The sequence below is a fragment of the Canis lupus genome, chromosome 37, assembly GCF_048164855.1.
Source record: "Canis lupus baileyi chromosome 37, mCanLup2.hap1, whole genome shotgun sequence".
In the NCBI taxonomy this organism is placed as follows: domain Eukaryota; kingdom Metazoa; phylum Chordata; class Mammalia; order Carnivora; family Canidae; genus Canis; species Canis lupus.
This window is the reverse complement of record NC_132874.1, coordinates 7970523-7992410: the sequence shown is the minus strand read 5'-3', so window position 1 is coordinate 7992410 and position 21888 is coordinate 7970523. Positions and strand designations below refer to the sequence as shown.

General features: G+C 43.7%; 1 protein-coding gene and 1 long non-coding RNA gene across 6 annotated transcripts in view; one reads left to right on the top strand and one right to left on the bottom strand.

Annotated features, from left to right (window-relative positions):
- The window catches only part of LOC140626024 (uncharacterized), a 148490-nt gene that overhangs the window by 32751 nt on the left and 93851 nt on the right, over positions 1–21888 (bottom strand). For 2 of the 5 annotated variants that reach the window (XM_072813667.1, XM_072813666.1), the window contains exon 4: positions 4875–4931. In XM_072813667.1, coding sequence (XP_072669768.1) covers positions 4875–4931 — 57 coding nt within the window. Of the gene's footprint in view, positions 1–4054; positions 4190–4874; positions 4932–9180; positions 9293–21888 lie in introns of those variants that run through there. The other 3 variants (XR_012025264.1, XM_072813661.1, XM_072813662.1) reach the window with 3 other exon arrangements.
- Positions 15767–17168, top strand: LOC140626326 (uncharacterized). The gene is made up of 3 exons (XR_012025514.1): positions 15767–16016; positions 16807–16863; positions 16967–17168. It is a non-coding gene; the product is annotated as an uncharacterized lncRNA (long non-coding RNA).

The following is a 21888-nucleotide window of genomic DNA, read 5'->3' as shown; positions in this document are numbered from 1 at the left end:
TCAATATCGCATCTAAGGATGGGAGCTCCTTGCCAGGGGCCCCAGGTGCATAAGTAGAGGGCTGGAACTCTCAGGGGAGGCTAGAGGGGCTTGATAAATGGATCAACCATGACCAAGTAGTGAAGCCACCATAAAACCCCAAAAGAACGGGGTTCAGAGAGCTAGAACTAATATCTGATGACTCGATGTTCATTTCGAACCAGGGTAAGAACAGAGAAATAGCTCGGAAGTCCCAGCATATACCAGGTAAAGGTCATGAAGCAGCTGCTAGAATCAAAACCAGGTTCTACTAGTTTCTGCAGCAGCTGTAGGACACTGGGCAAATTATTTACCCTGTAAGCCTCAGTTTGCTTATCTGTAAAATGGAGAGAACTCGTGGAGTCCTGGCAACCTGTCAGGAGAGCTAAATGCGTAATAAAGCTCTTGACAGAGTTTCTGGTACGGATGCTGAAAAACAGTAGTTTTCTCATTGGTGATTCAATGAGTGATTCAATTTCAACCCCATGGTCTTTCTGGGGAAGATTTTGAGCAGAAAACAGACAAGATGTGAACAATAACCCGTTCGCAGAGTATAAACACTAATGTCGCCGTTTATAAATAACTCTGGTGGCCGTGGAGGACTATTTGTCTCCTCAGGGCAAGCCTCCCTTAATCCACCACGCTGGCTTGCTACAAATGTAAAAAGAAGAACAATGACAAGGAATATTACAAGAAAACATAGGGAGGCATGAAAATCAAAAAGGCCTTAAGTGATAGGAAAAAGGAACAGGAACTAGGTTAATATTATGCAGAAGACCCTCTAGATAAATACCAGAGTGAAAAGACAGCTAATTGAAGAATGAGAGAGTTTTCTTAACCAGTGCTAGCTGAGTAAAAATATAATTATCTTTGATTCATGAAGATTGCTACAATATGACTCATTTACCAAAACAGTTACTAGCAGAATTACATTTGTTACTGCGGGGAGGCCACGTGGGAGCTAGGGCTGTAGTAAACACCAAATCTGTTTGTACTTTCACTGAGGCACCTTGAAAGAGACTTTTGTTTCTCCTGAGCAGTTTTCTGTGCTGCTGCTGGGGCTCTCAGGTGATTATCAGGAACGCAGGGGCCTTCCGGGGAGGTGGGAAATGCTAATGCCACTGCTCCCAGCTGGGTCCTGGGAGGACTGGGTCTGCTTTCCTGGCCCGGGCAAGGCCCTGTCTGCATCTCCAGCTTCTTGCCTTCTGCAAGTGAAGTCACAGCTTCTCAGCAGCTGTGCCCTTGGCTTTCATGCATATCCAGTTGATGTCTCTCTCCTCAGAGATTACACACAAACCTAGAAACTGGGAGACACTCCTTTTTGTTTATTAGTTGTCTGAGTGCTCTAAGAAGAAGAAAACTAGCCTCTGCTGTTCAGATGTTAACCGTGGTGGGCTGGGTGCTCATCTGTGTAGCCCAGAGCCATTTAAAGATCGAAGCCCTCAACAATCAGTGCGTAGATGATGACTGCCAGGTCAATGCCCTCCAACAGGTGGGAACATGCTGGGCAGAGGGAATCTCAAAGGTACAGGGGGTCTTAGAGGTGTTCTGGCCCCACCTCCCAAGGCTGGGGGTGGTTCCAGGGGAGTGATGAGTGTGTAAGTGATGAGGAGACCCGTACGATTTATAAAAATAGAATGAATGGCACAGGAAGAAATAAAAAGTTGCATTTCTGACACAGTACAAGAGCGCTGCAGGGAGAATGGTCCAGAAAAAGGCAGCGGCAAACAGTTCTGCATGTACAAGAGTAATGAAAATAAATACAGCTTACAAGCCTAATGACGACCATTTCAGAGCAGGTTGGGACCCTAACTGATACAAATGAGGATCATTATCATCCCTGAGCTCTCCTGTGCAGTGTAGGACAAGAACAGAGCAAATAGAAGGAAATGACCAGGGCTATCGTGGTAGAATGATAACCCCACACCAGACCTGGGTCTCTTAATAAGAAAAGCCATTTTCATCTCCAATCCCAAAGCCACATGAGGCCCCAAAGACCATCAGTATAAATGCTGCTTAGCTTGTCCTCATCCTAGGGTAATTAATGTTTTAAGAACCACCCACATCTCTTTGCTTCCAATATGCATGAGTACGGAAGTATTTCCTTTCGGCCTAGGAGCTGAAGATGATTCCACAGATGATTCTCTCTTCGGCTGAGACTGACCCAGGTGCTAGGCAACACCTTAAGTACTTTAAATACATTATTTCACTAATTCCAAAGCACAGGCCTAAGAGGCAGGTGTTACCAATATCCCCATTTTATAGAAAAGGCTATATGAGGCTCAGAGAGGTCGAGTAACTTGCCTAAGGCCAAACAGTAAGTGACAAGTCAGAGATTAAATCAGCTCTGATAGGCTGTTTTTAGGGTCAGCCTCTGTGAGGAGGTGACAAAGACTTAAAGCAGCAGCTATGTCAGAGCAGACAGGAAGGGAAGAATCATTCTATGCAGAGAGAGGACCTATGCAAAGGCCCAGGAGTAGAAAGGAGTTTGGAAGGTATGAGGACCATTCAGGCGGCTATCACTGAATATCAACCCACTCTAAAACTGGGGCTTAAGACAACAGCACTCGTGCACTTGCTCCGAGTTTTTCAGTTTGGGCAGGGCTCATAGGGACAACTTATTACTGTGCCATGTACTGTCAGTCATGACAACACAACTGGAGCTGCAGCATCCACTTGTTTTAAATTATTTTTTAATTAAATTCAATTTAGCTAACATATAGTGCATTATTAGTTTCAAAGGTAGAATTTAATGATTCATCAGTTTGCATACTACACCCAGTGCTCATCACTCACTTGCACTGCTTAAGGCCCATCACCCAATTACCCCATTCCCCCTATTCCCCTCTAGCAACCCTCAGATTGTTCCCCAGAGTTAAGAGTCTCTTATGGTTTCCCTCTCTCTTTTGTTTCTTTTTTTTTTTAAGATTATTTATTTATTTATTTATTTGAGACAGAGGCAGAGACACAGGCAGAGGGAGAAGAAGTCTCCCCATGGGGAGCTCCATGCGGGACTCAATCCCAGGACCCTGGGATCACAACCTGAGCTGAAAGCAGATGCTCAACCACTGAGCCACCCAAGTGCCCCTGTTTTTATCTTATTTTTCCTTCCCTTCCCCTGTGTTCATCTGTTTTGTTTCTTAAATTCCACATATGAGTGAAATCATATGGTATTGGTCTTTCCCTGACTGGCTTATTTTGCTTAGCATAGTGCCCTCCAGTTCCAACCATGTCATTGCAAATGGCAAGATTTCATTCTTTTTAATGTCTGCATAAGTTTCCATTGTATATCTCTACCACATCTTCTTTATCCAATCATTTGTGGGTGGACATCTGGGCTCTTTCCATATTTGGGCTATTGTAGACATGGCTGCTATAAACATTAGGGTGCATGTGTCCCTTCAAATCACTATTTCTGTATCCCTCAAATAACTAGTAGTGGAGCATCCACTTCTAATGTTGCTTACTCTTGTGGCAAGAAAGTTGGTGCTGGGGGCCTTGCTTCTCCTTCACCCGGCCTCTTCACATGGCTGCTTGAGCCTCCTTCTGCATGGCAGCTGAATTCCCAGAGGGAAAAGATAGAAGCTGCCACTTCTTTCAAAGGCAGGGCTTGCAACTGGTAAAGTGTTATTTCTACCATGTTCTACTGGTCACCTCAGTCACAAGCCCAGCCCCGATTCAGTGGGAGGAATGACACAGTGAAGGGGAGCATAGTTGACTAGGGGTGGAGGAGCAGGGAAGGGGTGGGTCCTGGAACATGACAATGAGGGAGAGATTTTGCAAGGCTTTATTGGCCATGTGAAGGAGTCTTGATCTCACTGTAAGTTTAGTAAGAAACCTTGCTTCCTTCTAGGCCCTTGCTATTATCTCAACTTTAGTAGAAGACTAACAAAGTAAGTACTCAAGGGATTTCAATTTAAGGCCATAGAGCAAATCTGTATGCACATAAGATGCATTTAGTTCAGGCATTAATGAATATCAGGCATTGGTACACTGTCATCCTCACATACTAGCTCCCCTCAAATTTTACCTGTTGCTGAGTGACCCAGATGACACATCAGGTTTCCAGGATGCAGAAACAATGTCAGTATGCCTCACCAGATACCATAGTAGGTCACACCACCTTCTCGTGGAGAAATGACTGCTGCACATTTCCTTGTCCACACACCACCTTTAAATATGTTATACTCCTGAAAACCAAATTCAGTGCCTCCAGTTTTGTCAGCCATCTGTATACAAGCATCCCTTTGAGGTCAGGAAGCTTGGCTGTGCCCATGCAATTTAACCCTCAGATCCAACATGACCCCTCAATGTCTCAGTATCTTCAGGGTTTGAGAAGTAGGTCCATTTGTTCCAGTTAGAGTCATTAGATGAGAGAGAAAGAGGAATTGTTGTTGTTTTTTTTAAAGATTTTATTTATTCATGAGAGAGAGAGAGAGAGAGAGGCAGAGACATGCAGAGGGAGAAGCAGGCTCCATGCAGGCAGTCCAACGTGGGACTTGATCCTGGGTTTCCAGGATCATGCCCTAGGCTAAAGGCCATGCTAAACCACTGAGCCACCTGGGCTGCCGAGGAGTTGTTTTTCTTTGTTGATTGGGACCTGAACTTTTCTGAATACCAGGGGGTATAGATGTTAGGATACTATGGAGACCAGAATGATGCTACTCACCCAGTATTAAATATCTTTTGCACTGAGATAAGTTATACAGAGATAAATTAGATACCACCCAAGTTCTTGAGCTGCTAAGTACAGTGAAAGCAACTACCCATAAATAGAATTTTTCAATATAGTGTAGCAAATGTAGCAGCAGAGGCTTTCAAAGGATACAATGAGAGCAGAGAAGTGGGAGACCTACCTTAACTTTTTGGGAGTAATGAGGCTGGAGACACTTTCTGGAGAAGGTGATTTGGGCCTGAATTTAAAAGGAGGAATAGTGGTTAGGAAAAATTGTTGAGGCAGAAATAAAACTGAGAAAGTGGCTCACTAGTGTGAGACATCAGGCATATGTGTGTTTAGAGGAAAGGGATGCATGGCAAAGCAACAAAACTAAAAAACTTTAATGCAGATCATGGCAGGGAATGGAGAAGGTTGATCACAGAGGGTAGTGCATGCCATGTTAATGAACTTAGCATTTATTCTGTAAAGATCAGTGATTTCTTAGATCTGATTTTTGTTTTAGATAAATTATTCTGGCAGAAAAAGGAGGAAAGACAATATTGAGGCAAAAGTGAAGGAGGGGGGGGAACCAATAGGAAGTACTAACTGAATTCAAAAGAGAAGGATCTATGGCGATGGGGGGAATGGAAAATATGATATAGATCTGAGAAACATTTATGAGGTTGAATGATCAGAATTTAGCAATAGATTTGATACAAGGGGAGACGGAGAAACTCCGGAGACTCCTGGACTTGAGAAAATTAAAAAAAAAAAAAAATGAGAAGAATGCACAGGGAAGGAGTTGTGTCTAGACTAACACATTGAATCTGAGGCATCTGGTGGTATTTCAAATTGGAGATGGCCAACATTCATTTGGGTGATGAGTTCAAGGTTGAAAGTAGATGTTGAAACTAGAAAAGTAGGGATGCGTGCTCTCATCATATAGGATGGTTGAGACTCTCTAGACCCAGAAGACTAGTGACCATAGAATGGAATCCTGGAGCTCATCAAATTTTAAGGGAGTGGCCAAGAGGAGAAAAGGTCATAGAAGCAGCAGAAGAATCCTCACAATCCAGCATAATTAAACCCAAGGAATTCAAGATTCAAAAAGGTAATTGGGGTGATCAACAGAACAGAATATACCAGAAAAGTCTAGTGAAGCAAACAGTCGATGTAAAAGTGACCACTGGATATATGGCCTGATGGAATTAGAAAACAGATTTTAAAGGTTGAATAATAAGCATGAGATGAAGATGTTAAGATGAAACAGCATAGGATAGACTTGAAAGAAATTGGGCTGTGAAGGGGAAGAGAATACTAGTGAAATGGGAGTGGGGTAGTCAATTGAATTTTTTGCTTGTTTTTTGTTTGTTTCTTAAGGCTAGGAGAGACTTCCTCATTAATGAGATGAGGGAAATTAGCCACAGAAATGGGAGACATTTTATGATGCAAGATCCAGAAATGATATGAAAAGTTGGAAGCAGAGGGTAGGCTTAAAGAGCCTTCTGAAGAGCACCCTGTCCTCTGAGGCAGGAGAATAATGGGTTCAGATCTACTTCAGCCATGAAGCAGAGGAAGCTCCTACCTGGTGGCATCCCACCCCTCGCATTTTCTGAGCCCAGGGCAAGAGTACAAAGAGATGCTCACATATCTATGTCCAGATATCTAAAAATTAGAAATCAAGCCCCAAACTTAAATGAAACTTGTTTGATAGATAAGATGCATATGCTCAATAGAACACTCCTATCTTGATAGAAATGCCTTCTTTAACACTTAGGAATTCAAGTTCTAATTTAGGATCTTGTACTCCTCTCAACTCCAAACTGAAATGTGAAGGCAGATGGGAGCCACCACCAGCCTATGGAGCCATGTCTCTGTTCCCACCACTGTCCAGCCCAAGGGGCCACTTCTCTGTTCCCACCATAGGCCCCACTGTACAGGGCAAGGGAGCTGACAAGTACATGTGAGGACACTCAAGGCTATGTGCCCAGGGTCTGTCCACATACTTGGATCTGTCCATTCCTTGGCCACTGCTTGGGCCTAGAGCTTCATCCACAGTGTGTTCATCTATCTTGAGGAGAAAGGATTTGGGGAAGAAGCCCACACAGGCCATGGAAGCAGGCTCATGGCAACCTGTGCAAATCACTCTGGGTCCTGTGAACTTATCCCATGTGGGAAGAATGCACCGGGAAGTGAGGGGTGGCCCTGGGTGAGCATGTCCCCTTAGCTCTACACACTCCTTGCTCTATAGGGAAGAGCCCAGGTGACAGAGGCCAGAATGATGCTCTCTAAAGCACAGGACACAGGCCAGGGGCCCCTCTTGCCTGGGCTCAGGGGTGGTACAGACTGAGAGCCTCATTTTCTTGATGAAACAAAAAAGCTAAGACTCTGGTGGGACCAAAGTTGGGTGGGAATCCTTCCAGAGGTATCAACACCACCTTGCAGATTTGGTTCTCTTAACTCTTGAGAAATGGTATGCAAGCTGTTTGCCATGAGAATTTGTTTAACTTGAAGTAGACCCACATACCAGGCAAGCAAATGTTGATTGGAATCTTTGAGATACTACAACTTGTAGGCATTTGCTTGGAAGACCTTTCTATCTTCCTTGCCAACTTGAATGGGCATGTAAGGTTTGCTTTGTGACAAACATGTAAACTGAAAGAAAAAAAAAAAAAAAGGTGCCTCACATACTCCACTTCAAAGCCAGAGGGCTATTAAACCTGATTTTGGCTCAGGAGTCCCCAGGCAGTGTTGAAAGCAGGTCACCTTCAGAAAGAGATCTGAGGGGTGCCTGGGGGACTCATTGAGTTAAGCATCTATTTCAGCTCAGGTCATGATCTCAGGGTTGTGAGATTGAGCCCCATGTGGGGCTCTGCACTGGGCATGGAACTGCTTAAGATTTTCTCTCTCCCTCTCCCTTTGCCCTTCCCTGCCTTCTAAAAGAGAGAGAGAGAGAGAATGAGAAAGAGAGAAACAGAGATCTGGTCATCCTGAAGGCTGCAGGAGAGTCTTCTCTGAGTTCAGACGACACCAATGGCCTGCAGAGACAGGGACCAACAGAAGATGGGATGTCCAGAGAGCATTTGTTTTTAAATCTCAAAACAATATTAACTTTCTTACAAAGAAAATGAAATTGTTTGAAAAGAAAGACAATGGCATAAATTGAATAGTGCAGAAATGACAAAACGTTTAAAATATCTTCATATATTTATAAAATTTTCATAATGTTTCTTTAAGGATATTTTATCTCCCTGTATAATTATACCTGAACACTGACCAAATGATGCTTTTTAAAAAATATTAGTTTTCAAAGATCTGTTCAACCATTAATTTCCTGTAACAGCTGCTGAAATCTTATAATCTGCATTTTATTGCTCTGAAAACTAAAATATGAAGCAGTTAAGTGACTACCCAGTGAACAAGTGGCAGAATTGGAAATAGTACCCAATATGTCATCCTCCCTATTAAATCATGCTTCTTGCTAACCTACAGGTGCCTCTTCCCACTCTAATGTACTTTCGAGTCATGACTACTAAATGTGCAAGCCTACTAGGAACCTACAACCACGCTGTATCTAGCTATATGTTAGATGCTGCTAAACAGCTTCATCGCGAGAGTCAGAGGATAGAATTTGAGACTTTTTCTTTAAGGACAAAGTAATTTAAGACATGTCATCCAATGTGCCACATGTCAATAAAAGGGAGTCCTGGTTTAGGATAAAGACAGTAAGGATTTAGATAAATTAATGTACAATGCAGGCACCTGGGTGGCTCAGTGGTTGGGCGCCTGCCTTTGGTCCAGGGCATGATCCCGGGGTCCTGGGATCGAGTCCCACATCGGGCTCCCTGCATGGAGCCTGCTTCTCCCTCTGCCTGTGTCTCTGCCTCTCTCTGTGTGTCTCTCATAAATAAATAAATAAATCTTTAACAAAATTAATGTACAATGCGTTTACAACATACGGCTTCATATCAAACATCTGTGTTGTCTGAATACCACTCCCCAACTTTAATTTGCCCCTCTCACAGCAATTATTATCAACTACCTCATATGTAAGTCTATTTATGCACATTTTATTTTCCCTACTAAATCCTAAAGGCAGGGATTGTGTGTCATATCCTTGTGGGTCCTTCACAGTACACAACAATGCCTTTCTCATGATGGCCGTTCAGTAGGATGTGCCTGAATGACAGCAACAATAGAATGACTATTTTGGATCACATCACTAGTCATTTGAAATTGATAGCACACAGACCCAGTCCTCCTGATCACCTCAATCTTGGGATCCCTGTCAAAGACAGAGCACTGGGTAGGATGAATGGCAAGTCAAAACCAATAGCAATTCTCATGCTCTTGAACCACAAGCCCAAGGAAGGGTTTTGCATTACAGAGATACTACTGTTGAGATTTCAACAGTCAACCAAATGAATACACATCCCTCACTTTCATTTCCGCGCTGACTCATCAGGCCAAAAAAGACGACTAACATAAGAAATAAAAAGCTTAAGTGAAAGATATTTATTTCAACTATATGGGGAACTCCTTACTGGTGAACTTGTAGTCAGGGAAAATCTGTTTATTGTGAAGTAAAAGGAAAGTCCCAGATCATTAGGAAGCATCCTGCAAACCCAAAGAAAGGAAGTCAATAGCAATGTTCCAGTGTGTGTTGTATCTAAACTAAACTACAAAAGTAGCTTTTTACCATTGCATGTAAATGATGTCTGGAAAATAGCCTCGTTTACATAATTGCACAGCTGTGGACAGTCTGGCTTCCAAAATTCAGGATGCATATTGATAGCATGTGTCAGACCCATAAAAGGGTTAATTTTGAAAACAGCCACTTTCATATACAGATGGAGACAGAGTGCCATCATCAATGTTTAATCAATCAATAGGCATTTATTCCTATGATATAAAGTTTACATTATCCTCCATCTGGAGCAAGTGGAGGAATAAGGAAGAGAATCTGTCAAAAGCAAAATTACTTCTTGTTAGCTTCGCCCCTGTAATTTCAGTTCAGCTTAGTACATGTTAATCTTTTTTATGACTTAAATAAGGCAATGAAAATGATTATACTTTAACCCTCTTGTGACTTTCTCAAACACTTTAATTGAAACCCAACATTTAGATCAGGCTCTGGGATAAGCTGTCAGACCTCCGTCTCATATCATGATCAGATAATTGGCCATTTACTTGGTAGGTTCCATTTCTTTACCAGTTTGGTTAAGCTCTGTAGTTCTAGATTTCTCAACCCCTCTCTTTCTGCACAAACTCTGCTCTCTGTTTAACTTCTAAGGCTGGGAGACACTGTCGTAGAGTACATGAGTGTTCATGCTAGGTTAAAATAAACCCATGTTTAAATTCCAATTCCATAGAACTGCCTGTGTGAGTCCCTAAATAACATTCCAGCCTCCCTAAGATTGTTTCTTGATCTGTGGAATCTGTAGAATGGCTACACAAGTGCCTGCCTCATGAAGTTGTTGAGATTAAATGAAATCGCATATATGAAATGCCTGACACATGCAGACTACTTAATTCATGACAATCTTTCCCCTACCCTCAAATGGAACCACTTGTTTTCTCTGCATGTGGAGTAGCATTTTGTCAGTCTTGTTGTTTGTTTGTTTCATTTGCTAGACTGTGGCTCATTAATTCACATGGTCAAAGCACAGTGTAGAAGAAGCACATTTGTGTCTTTCATTTGTGAAAAGACTAATTAGTAAAAGGGGGGGGAAGGATCAACCATGCAAATGTGGTTAGTTGATCACCAGGGAGGATAATTATTTATTATTATGTTGATATATTGTTTAAATTATTATTTATTGTTATATAAGTTTGATAATTGCATTACTGGGAATTGAGTTGGGGTGAAGGGAGGTTAGTGAAAGTCTGTACCCTCCAGACAGGGTAAATAATACAGAGAAAGGCATATTGCCTAAATGCATGTATCATAGAATACACGTGCTATTCTCCATCGTATCTTAGCACCTAAAATTCTTAGTAAAGAATCAAGTGGATAAGAATTTATAAATTCTCACTGTGGCCACTAGGATTTCTCCATTCATGCGTAGAGTATTAAAGACTCCCAGAGGAAAGGTCTCGAAACACCCTGTACTTTCAGTGACAATCGTCTATGATGTGCAGAGAATCTCCAGGAGGAACATAGAGAGCTCCCGCCATTGTGTTTAAGCTCCCAGATCAACACGGGCAGTTTAAGATAAGACAAAAACCTAACTCTCATTCTAGCAATTTGTGTGTGGTTCAGGGCAACGTGGGCAGCCACTGCAGTGCAGCATAAAATCAGGAGGTACTAATGAATAATGAATAAAGGTGCACTCCCAAACCAGACCATCAAATGGCAAGTCTAACTTGATTTCACAACCCAAACCATTGTTCACCCACATGGTCTGCTTCTTACGATCTCTACGCCCTACTTCTCTGTTCACCACCTGCTAAACCACTAAGCCAGCTGATCACAACAGATTCAACCTGTTTCTTTCCTCAAACCTAGACTTTGCATCACAATCAGGAATTCTACAGTAGGAATCCAGAGTGCAGGTTCTTAATATTTGCTAATTCTGATGCTCCGAGGGTCCCACGAGGTCATCCACTGGGCATTGCTCACAATGCAAAATCAAACGTGTTGAGGTGGAGTGGCTGTAGTTTTATTTCTGAACACCCCACCCACCCCTGAGAGATGCACCGACTGAACAGAGTGTAGCCCATAACCAATCCCCCAGGACAGAGAGCGCATGAAATAATTGCATTTCCTCATTTTTCTTTTAGTCAGCCTAAGTCAAATTCTAAGCTCTAGCCCCGTGATGAGTAGAAAAGTGGAATTCAGTCATTATGAATGAATTCAGTTGGACCACACAAAAGTCACTGGATCTTAAGTAGGACAGAACCTTATTGAGGCCCCACTGATCATGAGACATTGAAGGACACAGGATATGGTGGGGTCTCCATGGTTCTAGCCCTTTGGGATACAGCAGTTCACTTGCTCTGCTCCACTCATGGGACTCAGAAAATCTTTGATGTACTGGAAGCCCCATGCTTCCTGATGAGTGTTCCAGGCAGACATCTCTCTGAGTGGTACCCCTCCTTTTGGCGACTGCCCCTGCTCCCCGCCACTATTGAAACCCATCAGCCTCCAATCTGCTTCCAGTCCTTGGTGGAAGATCTCTCACCTCCCTTCTCAATACTTTCAAAAGCACTCTGGCTCTCCCCTCCTTCTCTGGAGATATCTGATCTCTTCTGAGCGTAGGCATTTACAAAAATCAGGAAGAGCTTCCACTTCTGAGGCAAGAGAGGGCAAACCCTGAATTTCTGTTAGAAAATTCTAGGAAGGGTGGAAATGACCCCATAAAAGGAAGTAAAGCTAAAATCTTAGAAAATTCTCCTGTGCCACTGGTCCCATAAGCAAGCAGGCGATAAGTGTTGTCCTTGACTTTTTGGCCTGGGAGCTGGCTAGGACCAAATGTTCCCAACGGAGAGATAGGAGCCACAGTTAAATGTCTCAGCTCCAGGGATGCTGGCTGTGTGAGAACCGAGAAACAATCACGGGTGTTTCAGGGCAGTGCCCCTGTGCGCCTTCCCACCCATCCCTCAAGTGATTCTGGGGAGAGGTTCAGATGGGTTGGAGTGGGAGTGGATTGCATGGAAGAGGGAAGATGAAATAAAAGAGTCGTAATACAAAGAGCATGGCAGGAATCTCCAAACACAAGCCATCCTGGGATGCTTGGAGCCTGAAATCCATCAGGATATTTGGAAGGGCCAAAGGGATGACCAGATAGATGTCTGCCAGCAGGGGGCTCTGAGAAGGAAGAGAGAAGCCTTGCCACGGAATACTGTTACTGCGCAGAGCTAGCCTGGAGCCAGAAAAAATCATGTTTCCCTGGAGCTACACAGAACCATGCAACAGATACACGGAGGACAAACAGCAAAGGAAGACCACAAGGCATGGATCAAGAGGACAGGTGAGGCAGACACACTCATCACTCAGAGACTCCATCAGGAAACTGGGGCTTCCGTATCCTGGGACCCATTTACAGAAGGTTCTGGAAGAGTCCACATCGACTGCCATTTGCCAATGCAGAGACTTCTGACGCTGCCCTGTCAGTCTGGTATTGTTGAAAACACACTGCACTCGATGCTTCTCAAACACAAAAACCTCTTAATACTATAAGAAAATAGTTAATCTTCTTAAATGACAAAGTATCTCAGCCTGGTGCTGATGTGATTTGACAGAGATTGAACTTAAGCAAATGTTTACGGGAACAGGAAGCAACGATTAACAAATTCATTAATTCAATTACAGCACAGGGTAGCTCCTCAATAAATGTTTGTTGTCGCTGCTGCTGATGATAATTAAAATCCTGTTTATAGATGGGTTGTGATGTATAATCATTTCATAGCTATCTAAGTCCTTATGCCTTGATGAGAACTATCATTATGTGTAAATATTGACTAAGGCTGAGCCTCACACATGCCATTGAAATTCAAGTTTTTAATCTCCTACTAACCAACAATAATGAACTAAACTGGGACCTCAGTCCAAACAAACAACAAGCTGGGCTGGTGGTGGAAGTGCAGACATGATCCTGAGTCAGTGTATCTTGTGGTCATTGCTCCATATTCTACAGACAATCTGGACTTGTCTGACAGAAATTTTACATGAAGAAATACTTCTGGTATTTCTTTGTCATTTAGTGGCTTTGGGGATTTCTCGTGGTGAAGTTCTCTCTCCAGTTGGGCTCCCCCACAAAGTACCAGGAGGAGGTTGTGAGGCTCCAATGGGCTGCTGGTACTCCCACTGCCACCAGCTGGAATCTCCTTAGAGGTAAAGAGGAGCAGTAGGTTTTTCTTTAGGAGACTGTCTTGGGCTCAGCAGGACCCAAAAAATTAGTTTCTAAATGCCAGCCCAAACTGGTGAGAATCTAAGTAGCCAAGTTTGGTTCCTTCAAGCATCCACACATTTCCTAATTTTGAGCAGCAAGTTGTAGATCACATGGATAGAAATGGGTCCCCTTTAGATGCGCACGTAAACTGGTTAATAATTCACTGGATAGAAATGATTTACAGGCCACCATTTGTAAGGGACCTAGAATAAGGCAGGCAGCAACTTTAAAAATCAATAAACTCAAGCCCAGACTCACAATATGCCACAGGTTACCCTTCAATGTCATCCACCCCTGAGAAATGAGCTGAGGTATTTGCACCACCAGGTCTACCAGAAAGGAGTAGCTGCATTTCCTCTGCAGAGAGTTTGGGGGAAGGGGGATGGTCTCTTTTACAGGCATGAATGAGATTAGTATGAAGGGGGCACTAAATATTAATGTGCTTTTCTCTTCTGCGTTTCTGTGCACATACCTTCTCTCATTTGGAAGTACTTATTGAAGGGAAAGGGTAGGGTAGAAAGCATTAGGATTATTCGAACAGAAATTCTAAGAGAAATAAAAGTGTTTGTATTTAGCTTTTGGCATTCAAAGCTGAGAAACACAATAGGTTGAAAAACAGATTTTGTAGTGAGGGGAGAGAAAGAAAGCACACTTTCTGATTTCCTTTAGTATATCAGAAACCAAGCCTAAGGGCTCAGATCTTAGATTTTTTTTCCTTCCATAATGCAGAGAAAATTCCCTTTCTGCTAACACGTGTTGCCCTCACAAAGAAAGAGGATGTGTCATAGAGGAAGACATAGAGATGGAAGATTCTGAGCATCTAAGAAAAATTTAGAAGTTGCCTTTTCTAGGAGGGAATTATGAGAAGAGCCGAGAGAGGCCAAGAAAGCAAGTACCAACATCAAGATTCTCATGGCCTACTCCTTATCCTCGGGGTGACATAAAATTTGTGAAATAGCCAGAAAAAGTATGGGAGATCCAGCAAACTCTGGGCTAGTGGCATATTCCCAGGGTATAGTAGGGAGTGACAACAAGTCTTCCCCTTGGCCCTGCAGAATGAATAATCCCATCAGTGGAAATGGTATGATGGGTTCTCTGACTTCCCCCTTCCTATTAATGTGCAAGGGGACTCAAGAGGAACTTTTTGCTTCATGCAAGTATTCAGAGGGGACTGACAGCCCTGGTGGCTCAGCAGTTTAGTGCAGCCTTCAGCCCAGGGTGTGATCCTGGAGACCCAGGATCAAGTCCCACGTCAGGCTCCCTGCATGGAGCCGGCTTCTCCCTTTGCCTGTGTCTCAGCCTCTCTCTCTCTCTCTCTCTCTCTCTCTCTCTCCCCCTCTGTCTCTCATGAATAAATAAATTTTAAAAAAATTCAGAGGGGGACCAACAGAGGTGGGTTGAAGTAATAAGGCTCTCAGATGAGGGCTTTAAGAGAAGGGGCAAATGGCCCAAACCAGTTGTAGACACTAGTACACCAGCACCCCGGGAGCTGGATGTACCCAGCTACACCTCAGTGGTCACCAAACCCATAAGACAGGAAAGGCAATCACTCCATCTTGGAAGACAGTAGAGATACAGAAGACCTCACCTCCAGGAGGCCATATGCCATCTGGGGGACAAGCAGAGCCACAGATGGGAAATCTGAGAGACCCAAAGAGGCAGAGGCTTAACCTATTCATCAGACAAGCTTAATGGAACTTTACTACAAGGTGGGGTCCCCTGCCCTCCCACACTACCTAGTAGACTAGGGTTTGTGATAGGTAAGAATAGTAAAGAGGTCATGTTTTCTGTGGGCAGAGGAGGGTAGCATGAGCAAATTTGCAACTTAGGTCAGGAGCTTCAGGAAAAGTCTAAATCAGTTATATGTCTAGCTGGAAGATTCTGAGCCTTGGGAAGAGTCAATGTTACTGATTTCAAGAACATAAAATCCCATTCTTTTCATTCATTTAATAAAAGTAGCATTTTATATTGTCGTATTGGTTTTACAGTATATTATAATCTATGTATAACCCATAAGTTTTTAAGATCTAAATTTTTTCCAGTTGATGAGCAAAGGTGCCAGGACATTTCTTCTCCTCCTCTTCCTTCATGCCATGACTGGGCTGTCCCATACAAACACCTCCTCTGGGGCAGATCAGAACTCTCCCCGTCTACCCAGGGATGAAACAGGAATGGAATAATTGGCCACGTGGTAATGTGGGGCCAAGGAGAGGAAAAGGGACCTCAAGAGTCTGTAGCAAAGAAATAAAGGGAGAGGATACCCTCAGGATGAGAACTCCCAAGGTCCAAGGGAGAGGTGGCCGTGCAGGTGGCTGGGAGAAGAAAGAGGGAAGGCTCCCAAGTGCAACATGTGGAGTGGCTGGAGCCATCTGAACAGGTTGAGAAGCCACTTCCTACTCTCTAGCCAATGGGAATTAGGAGTTACAATGGGGATTTTTGAGCCAGAGGTAAGGAGCTGTATTGTACATCTACACATCCTCCTGGAAACTTTGTGTGTGTGTGTGTGTGTGTGTGTGTGTGTGTGTGTGTGAGAGAGAGAGAGAGAGAGAGAGAGAGAGAGAGAGAGATTGAGTACAGTAAAACTGGCCAATAAGACATTTCCTGGGAATAGCCATAGTGTCGCTCCTTCCAATATGAAGAACAGGGTCACGAGTTATACAACACAGAGAATCACTCCAAATACATTTAAAAATGGTCATCTTATTTTTTGTTGTTGCTATAATTTGGAGCAATTTCCATAGCTAAATAATATTTAACTCCAACTTTCTTTTCAAACCAGGAAAGCAGTATATATATATATTGCTGGTCAGAAACAAAGTCATACAATTTTTAAAGTTACTTTAAACCAGATCCATTGATGTATCTGGATGTGTGTGTTTATAGTTACCGTGCTTTCCAAAAATTAAAATATATTGAAGAAGAATGGAGAGTGGAGGTAGCAGAGATGTTGTAAGGTGGGGTGGAGAAGAACACATCAACATTCCCAATTCCTGGATCAGTGCTCCCCAACTGCTAGTGAGATGTTGGACTGTGTGCAGGATTCCAAATGTTCATGCCTGGACACCCTGTCCATTGTTTTATTTTACTACCTCAGTTCAAACAAAGGTCTTCACACTTTTCTGGTTTGCTCCTGAATCTCTATCGCAGGAACAAATATTAAGAGACAGGCAAGCAGTCCAATAGAGCAAAGAGTGATTACTGCAAAGAATGATCTTGAGGTTCACTTGGGTTTTTCAGAAAGCAAGAAATGGTTCGTGGGGCTGTGAGCCGGCATCTGACTTAACTGCTATAAACGTAAGTGGCTCTTCACCCAGACACACTCTCCAAAAAAACACCCCTTTTCTGGTGCATGGGACATACGAGGAACCACCTAAACTGTCATATAAATTTATTTCAGCATCAACCCATTCCAGCATGAAAACCTTGACAATTTAAATCTGCTCTCCAGGGAGAAAGAGGAGAGAGAGAGAAACAATGTTCTTCCCTTTAATTTGGTGAGAATAAGCAGCAAGTATGATGTGAGGAACCTCCTGTTTTGTGCTGTGCCTTTGAAGAAAGAACAAAACACAATGTCCAGAGATAAATTGTCCTGTTCTGAAGCTACAGTTTTCTTACAGATTCTTGAGGAAATGTTGCCACCTTCTGGACAAAAGCGCAATAAGCAGTCATCACAACCTTGACATCCAGCCTGTTTATAAACGCATTTACTGGGTTAAAGAAGGATTTTGCTTTGGCTTTCCTTCTCTTCTGTCATTATGCCTGCACAACATTGATATACCAAAAAAAAAAAAAAAAAAGTCCCTATAAAAGCACTGATCATACGCATAATAGAACAGAAAGCCCATTTCACAAATTAAGCAGATTCTTCAAAGGAATAATCAATCACGCTGACAAAGTTTACCAGATTTTTAAAATATCCTTTGCAGACTTCTTAACTCTTACAGGACTTGGAGAAGGGTAGATAGATTCTCATCCAGATTTTCTCTTTGGTTTTCTTTTATTCATTCTTTCTATCTTCCGAAAATGGGTTTAAGTCGGCCTAACTACATGGTCTTGAACTTGATTTTTTGAAAATCTATTTTACTTTTTTAAAGTCATCAGTAATATCTTGAGCATCAAAAAAAAAAAAAAAAAGAAAAAAAAGAAAGAAAGAAATGCTGGTAGTCATATCTTGATCAGTTGTAAAATATTTATGTCTCCTTTGCCCTTTCAGTGGGTCCCCTTGCATTAGTCAATCTCGAATGTGAAGAAGTCCACAAGTCTAGCACCTTTCTTTCTCAGCTGAATGAGCACAGGATAGAGGACCTGCATCCCTGCTCCTCTCATCCTCTCAGCATGTAGGGCCCTATCCTCCCTCATTCAGAACCTGGCAGGGAAGGTGGCCTCATCCTTCTGAGAAGTTTACTCTTGTCTGTGAGGCCACAGTGGGTGGTGATTGACAGCTCCGTGCACCTGCAGAAGCACTGTGCCTACTTATACCAGGGGAGGGCCCATGCTGGGGTCCATGCTCACTCCCTGCCCCGTGTCCCTGAAGCTGTGGATGGATCGTCCTTGCTCCCTAAACTGGGGGGGGGGGGCACAGGCATCCAGAGGCCTGTCACCCCATCCCAGAGGAACAATTCTGCCCTAGAACCTGCCCCTCCCCCCCGATTTCTTCTATGCTGGTCTCCTGGCTGGAAGGCAGCAGGAAGTTTCACAGCATCCTTGTGAATGAGGTAAGTGGACAGGAAGGAGGGGAGGCAAATTTCTTCCACCAAGTGGCAGGCAGTTCTTTTTGTCGTCCACCAGACACTCGCAGAGATAACTACATCAAATATCACCTGCGAGGCCAATGCTCGGATTGTGTGTCAGGACAGATTCCCTGGAGGATGGCGGGATCCTGCAAGGGGGTGGGGGTGCTTAGCATGCCTGCCTCCACATAAATCTCAAATTGCTAGCTGCAGTGCTGACTTTAAAAGCACAACCGCAAAGGCCGACTAGCAGGCTTCCAGTGTTGTAGCATCGCATGGGAGGTTTGAGTGACTGCTCGGAAAAGCACAAAGAGAAGGAAAGGGGGAAATAGGGGGGAAAAACGTGTCCTTTTTAGAAATATTCTTGTTTTGAATTGGGAAGTCCCTGGTACAGAAACATCTTTGGTGCTGGTGATTATCTGGACCTGCAAGTGCTAAATTGATTCACTGTCCTGCAGACACCCAGGGGCTGAATATCAAGGAACAAATGCATTAATCACGGCAGAGCCTGTGTGCCAACGTGCATAAAGACCACTGCTCCCAGCCGCGGCGATAGCGTGAACATTTCCACAGACCACACGCTCCGAAGTAGCTCTCTGAAGTCTCATTACTGAGTGTGTGGGTTTGGGGCAGGGGGTGAACTTGACTTTCTCTGAAACATGCATTTAGAAATAAGTGTATTTACATTTAGGCTTGTGTTTAAAAAAGAGAGAGAGAGAGAGACTCTTTGGACCAGAGTCATTACAGATGAAACAAACACACGGACATACACGCGCGCGCGCACACACACACACAAAGTGCACGCGCACAAAAGCTTTCAGGGAGATACAGAAAATAATGTTTAGCAATTACAGTCCACAGCTGCTGCAGCTCCAATATGCGCGTGCTACACAGGTGCGGCCATTATAACAATGAATAGCACACATTAAAGGTGCCATCCATAGGGGTAATAATACTAGGGTTGAAAAGGTATTTTCATTTGCAGCCTGATGTTAGGCAGAAAATAAAATAAGGTGTTTCACAGCCAGCCTGATGGCTCAGCTGCCACATGGGAGGCCCAAGCCTGAGATTAATCTAGGACTCTTATGTGTGTGTCTGATGGTGGGAATCTGGCAATGGTTACCTGGAGAGCCCACCAGATCTTCTCTTCTGGGGTGGGGGGGGAAGCTGCTGATTGGGGAAACTGAGGCACCTCCTCACAGGTCATAGAGTTAGTAGCATCAGCCAATATGTCTTCTATCCCTGCCTAGTACCTCCTAGACTCTGAATACTAGAAATATTGTTGGGAAAGCAATATCATTTTAAAAAAGCAAAATAGGGTCCCAATGGATGGGGAAGGGAGGCTAAGAAAGGCTACCTCACTCCTCCTCAGGCTTTGTCTCTGGATGGTGCCATCACTGTGCCCACTTCCTATCACAAAAGTGCCCTTCCCAGGGTCTGGCTTTGAAGGTTTGACCAGCCTGCTTTGCTCACCTCTCCCTTTAAAGGCCCAGAAGCTGATGGACATAGTGTCTCCTTGGACTCACTGGCCAGAGCTTCTCATATCACTAAACTCTTCAAACACGGTGGGAAAATAAATTTAAAGCAACCCACACATTCTTGCAGATCGACAGCTTTAGAATCCGAAGACAAAGGACCAGGTCTCTGAGCTCCTACGTGCCACATCGGTGACCTCAAGCAAACTGCTTAAGCACTTTGAGCCTCTGCAAAATGGGGACAATTGTGTCTGCTGCAGAGGGTTGTACTGAGGTTCAGATGAGACCCAAGTATATAAAAATGCTTGACACTGAGCGTGTCACGTGGTACACACAAAATAAATGGTAGACATAATTTCAGTAGCTTCCATTTATCTGTATTTATCTTCCTGAATAACCTATAAGTGATGCTAGGCAAGAACGTGGAAATTGTTTTATCAAAGAAGAAAAAGCGCACTCTGCATGTTTTCAGTGCCATAGAATCTACTTCCGACAAAAGCAGACTGTAAAAAAAATTTTAAGCACAGCAGGATAACTATTTTCATATTGTCTACTTTTAACAAGAGCTGAAAGCAAAAGATAAATAATTGTGTTGTGGGGTGAGTTCTGAAAGCGGAGGTCCGTCAGGCGCAGGTGGCCGTGGGTCTGGCTGCTGTGGACTGGCCTTCTTTCCCAGGGCCCAGGTGGAGAGCTGCCCACAGCTTGGAAGTCTGGAAGCTGGCCTGGCACGGAGAGGCCCCGGGAGGCAGAGGCACGCAGCCCTCGCCAGGCTGAAAGCTGTCCTAGGGAATGGGATAGGCCCCAGCTTACCAACGAAGGTGGGAACACCACCTCTTTATAGAGGCCTTAAAAGTGAGGAGAGGATTAAAATTAATTTGAAACTTCCCAGGAAGCCTGCATAATGAAAACAAAACTCGATTGCGGTGCTGGCTGGCACACTCTGGATCTGGAAGGGCTCACAGCAGAGCCCTAGTCGGTGGAAGCCTGCTGGGGAGATAAACAACAGCAGCACAACTGTGGGGAAGGTGATGAGGATGAGGAGCGTGGGCAGGGCAAAAAGTCTTGGTCGGGCTCCAGTGGGCCGCAGATCCTTGAGGCACTCTCGTATGTTCATTCATTCATTCAACAAAAAGTATTGGCCATATAGTATGAACAGGCACTACCACCCCAAGCCCATTAATATGACCTCGGGCTCCGTGTTTAAGAAGCAGGGTCTGAAAGCAGAGGCAGGCATATCAACACATGATTATAGGATTGTCTGTTAAAGTGACCGGAGAAAGGGGTTCTGAAGAACACTTAAGAGGGGTACCTAATGCAGACTGGGGCTTGAGGAGAGGCTTTTAAGAGGAAATTGCACCTGGATTAGGGAGGGGAGATCTTTGAACCAAAGTCGCTGTAGATAAAACACACACTAACGTGCATGTGCATGCACACGTGTGTGCAGTAGTAACAGATTCTAAGATGGCCAGCAATGATCCCCACCTCCTGGTATGCACACTCTTATGCAATCTCCGCCCATACAGTCTTGGAATTGGTCCATATGATCAGTAGAATATTCCTGAAGTAATGGCATGTGCCCTCTAAGATGAGGTTATAAATGATATTGCAGCTTTGTTGTCTCTGTCCCCTCATACTTGGTGAAACCAGCTGTGGTGTCTGGAAGCAACCCTGTGCAGATACCACATGCAACATCTGAGGCCTCGTGGGTTTAGAAGCAAATCTTCTGCCCCGGTCAACTTTCTGACGCCTCCAGCCCTGGCTGGCATCCTCACTGTACTCTCACGACAGACCCTGAGCTGGAACCCCAGCGAAGGGGTGCTTCTGACCCTCAGATACTGTGTGAGGAAACAAATGTTTATTGTTTTAAGCTGCTAAGTTTTGGGCTAATTTGTTACATGGCAACGGATAGCTGATACACCTAATTATATGAAACAAAAGCATACATTGTTATGTGTAGAAGCAAGTTATAAAGAAAAACCTATGCCAGATAGGACCCTACTTTTTATACATAATAGACTGGTGTGTTTCATTGATCATGATGAAGTTTCTTTTTTATTCATCTCTCTATCAAATGAAACATAAAAGTAATTTTTTGACCTAAATCTCCATGATAA